This window comes from Apteryx rowi, unplaced genomic scaffold (assembly GCF_003343035.1).
Source record: "Apteryx rowi isolate R43461 unplaced genomic scaffold, aptRow1 scaffold_1573, whole genome shotgun sequence".
In the NCBI taxonomy this organism is placed as follows: domain Eukaryota; kingdom Metazoa; phylum Chordata; class Aves; order Apterygiformes; family Apterygidae; genus Apteryx; species Apteryx rowi.
In genome coordinates, this window is record NW_020447834.1 from 34037 (window position 1) to 36667 (window position 2631).

At 57.5% G+C, this 2631-nt stretch overlaps 1 protein-coding gene across 6 annotated transcripts in view; it reads left to right on the forward strand.

The window, feature by feature from the left end:
- Positions 1–2243, forward strand: part of LOC112962884 (myelin-oligodendrocyte glycoprotein-like) — a 24465-nt gene extending 22222 nt beyond the window's left edge. For 3 of the 6 annotated variants that reach the window (XM_026059433.1, XM_026059436.1, XM_026059434.1), the window contains exon 3: positions 1846–2243. In XM_026059433.1, the coding sequence (XP_025915218.1) occupies positions 1846–2228 (383 nt within the window). In that variant the 3' untranslated portion in view covers positions 2229–2243. Of the gene's footprint in view, positions 1–6; positions 1295–1845 lie in introns of those variants that run through there. The other 3 variants (XM_026059431.1, XM_026059432.1, XM_026059437.1) reach the window with 3 other exon arrangements.
- Positions 2244–2631: the final 388 nt, after the last annotated feature.

The window sequence follows — 2631 nt, forward strand, 5'->3', positions numbered from 1 at the left end:
TTCTGGAGGAGACGTGAGCCGTGCTGGGAAATGGGGCTTAGCCCCTTGCCGATGGCTGCCGGGGAGCGGCTTTGGCTGCTGCCTGCCTCGTCTTTGCAGGGAGAACAGAGAAGGGCTACAAACCCGCAGTGGGTGAGTGAGTGGAGGCAGGCCCATGGCCCGCCTGCTGCCAAGCAGAACTGGTGTAATCCGGTCTCCTCTTGTTSCTAGCAGCAGCGCTGGAGTTTCCCGGTCCAGACAGCCACGTAGAAAAGCTCCCTTCTCTCTTTAGAAGCAAAGAGCATCATTTTGGGCGGTGCAGTTTTGGAAGGGCTGCTCCTGCCCTGCTGGCCTGGCTCCTGGCTTTGAGTGCCCTCATCCTTTGCTCTTGCCTGTGGCCTGGGTGGTGGGGCTGGGCACTGGCTCAGTTCTGCGGCATCTGCCTGCCCCTGGGGGAGGCTGGTGAGGGAGCGTGGGGCAGTGTGTGGGGCTGCAGAGCTCGCCTGCACCCGGGGATCTTGCCAGGTAGCCGAGTGCAGTTCCATGTTGACCTTGAAGAACCGTTTCCTCCTTGGTCACGAGCTGCAATGGCCCTGCCCACGCTGCCGTTTCTGGTGGGGGAAAGGAGTGGGGTGTGTGGGGTGGGCGTTGTGCTGGGGTCCGGAGAAGGAAGGGAGACTTTGACTGTGGAAGGAAGTGTGAGAGTAAGGGAGSAAGCGGAGCATGTGKAGGAGGCAGGGCCAGCGAGAGCCTGGGCTGTGGGGAGGGGTGAGCTGGGTGGTGGCCCGGAGGGCATGGTGGGCTCTGCGAGGCCCTGGGCAGCCCAGGCACCTTCCTCTGCCCGGGCAGCTCCTGGGTTGCTGTCCCCTGTGACACCACCTGTGTGACACTGTTGCAGGGAGGCTCCCGGTCCGCGACTGCAGCTCTGGGCTCTGCTACTCTCCTCCGCAGGCAGAAATGCAAGCCAGGACGTTGCCCCCTTCCCTCCATCCAAGCCTCATCTTGCTCCCTGCTCAGCCTGACTTGCCCCCTTGGCTGCCTGTTCCCACTTTGTGATGTGAGGAGTTTGTGTTGGCTGTGTGTTCGTGGTGGGGATTTGTTGGGATTTCTGGAGTCTGTGTCCTGGAGAAGTGCTGTCCCTTGGCCTCAGCTGCCCCTCCATTCCCCTCATTTTTCCTTTCCCCTCCGTCTTCTCCAGGTAGAGCCTCAGGGGAGATGCAGTTTCTCTTGGGCTCTGGCTGCTTCAGCCTCGCCAACCATCTGCGGGGCATCCTGCGTTATCTTGTGACTCTCCATGTTCTCCAGCTGGGAGCAGGTGGGAATGTTGTGACCCAGCCGGGTGGTGCAGGGCTGACATGGGTGTTGCCCAGCTGTGTCTGCCAGATGTGCGTCGCTGTGCCCAGGCAGCTGTGGCATTTGGGAGAGGGGAGGAGGTGTCAGGGAGGAGATGTGAGCCTGGAGCACAGYCCCGGTTGYGSTTYCATTTTCCCTCTTGTTCTTCTGTGGAGGCTATGCATTGGCTGGGCTAGATTTTCAGTCCTCTTCTTTAAGACCTTCTTGAACTGTATGGTTATGGAGAGTTCCCGCTCTGTGAACATGATCAGCAGGAGGTGGAAGCCCTTTCCAGGCTGATGCCAACTCCAGAGGAGTTGGGGGGATCTTTCCAGGAAACCTCCTTCTCCTTCATGTTCTCCCACTCCCTCCCCGAGTTTCTCTAGTGTTTTTGCTTTTCCCTTCTGATGCTACAATGCCCCCACCCAACCGCTCGCACAAAACTCATCCCCCTTTCATGCAGATCATTCAAGTCAAGTCTGCAAAGGTTCAGTGTGTGTCTGCTTTTCCTCTGTGTCCTTCTCCATTTCACAGCVCAGCTGAAGGTGGTGGGACCAGGCCACCCTCTCACTGCCACCGTGGGGCAGAGCATTGTGCTGCCCTGTGAGCTCTCCCCCAGCTCGAATGCTCAGAGCATGGCTGTCAGGTGGATCCGGCACCACATCTCTGAAACAGTGCATCATTACCGGGATGGAGAGGACCAGTTTGTGGAACAGATGAGAGAATATCAAGGGAGGACAGTGTTGTCCCATGATGGCCTCAGCAGGGGAAGCCTGGATTTGCGAATTCTCAGTGTCAGACCCTCCGATGATGGAACGTACATCTGCACTGTTGAAGGTGCTGCTGGTTATGCAGAAGCTACAGTGGAACTGGAAGTGGCAGGTGTGTTGGTGGCTCATCTGCCATTTCCACCTTAGCTGCATTTCCATGATGGTAGTTTTGGACAAGGCCACTAAGTACAGCTTACTGAAAGGGGTATGAAAATGCTTCCCCAGGGAATGGGGGAATTGCCCATGCATCGAGGGAGTGGGTGCTCTATGGGTGAAAGAGAAGAGCCTTTGAAGCAGGAGGAGGCCAAGAGGGCTCTTCCCTTGAGCATCTGAACCCATGCCCAGGAGGGAGCACCCGTCTTGCATGAGCAGGGTTGTTGGTGGCCTGGGTGGGGGATTGTGTGGATGGGATTGTATTGCTGGAATTTGCTGTGTCTATGGGTGACTTTGGCTGGACGGGGATGTGGATGGTGTCTACACAGAGCATAGGAAAGTACTTCCCCTTTGACCTGGATGCTCTCGGTGCTCAACCCAGGATACCTCCTTTTCA